The following is a 214-nucleotide window of genomic DNA, read 5'->3' on the forward strand; positions in this document are numbered from 1 at the left end:
CCGTCGGTCCAGGTTGCGGAGGGGAGCTGACGAAGGCGAGCGGGTCCTTCAACAGCCCGAACTACCCGAACGCGTACCCGATTAACACCGACTGCGAGTGGAATATCCGAACGGCCCCGGGCACCAGGATCGAGGTCACCGTCCACGACTTCGATCTGGAGAGCTTTGGCAACTGCGTTTTCGATTCGCTGAAGGTAAGGGCGAGGGTTTCGTG

General features: G+C 60.7%; 1 protein-coding gene across 1 annotated transcript in view; it reads left to right on the forward strand.

Moving 5' to 3' along the window:
* LOC119589380 (cubilin-like) overlaps window positions 1-214 on the forward strand; it is a 70,980-nt gene that overhangs the window by 29,085 nt on the left and 41,681 nt on the right. The window contains exon 27 of the mRNA XM_037937998.1: window positions 13-194. Coding sequence (XP_037793926.1) covers window positions 13-194 — 182 coding nt within the window. The remainder of the gene's footprint in view (window positions 1-12; window positions 195-214) is intronic.

This window comes from Penaeus monodon, chromosome 25 (assembly GCF_015228065.2).
Source record: "Penaeus monodon isolate SGIC_2016 chromosome 25, NSTDA_Pmon_1, whole genome shotgun sequence".
Taxonomy (NCBI): domain Eukaryota; kingdom Metazoa; phylum Arthropoda; class Malacostraca; order Decapoda; family Penaeidae; genus Penaeus; species Penaeus monodon.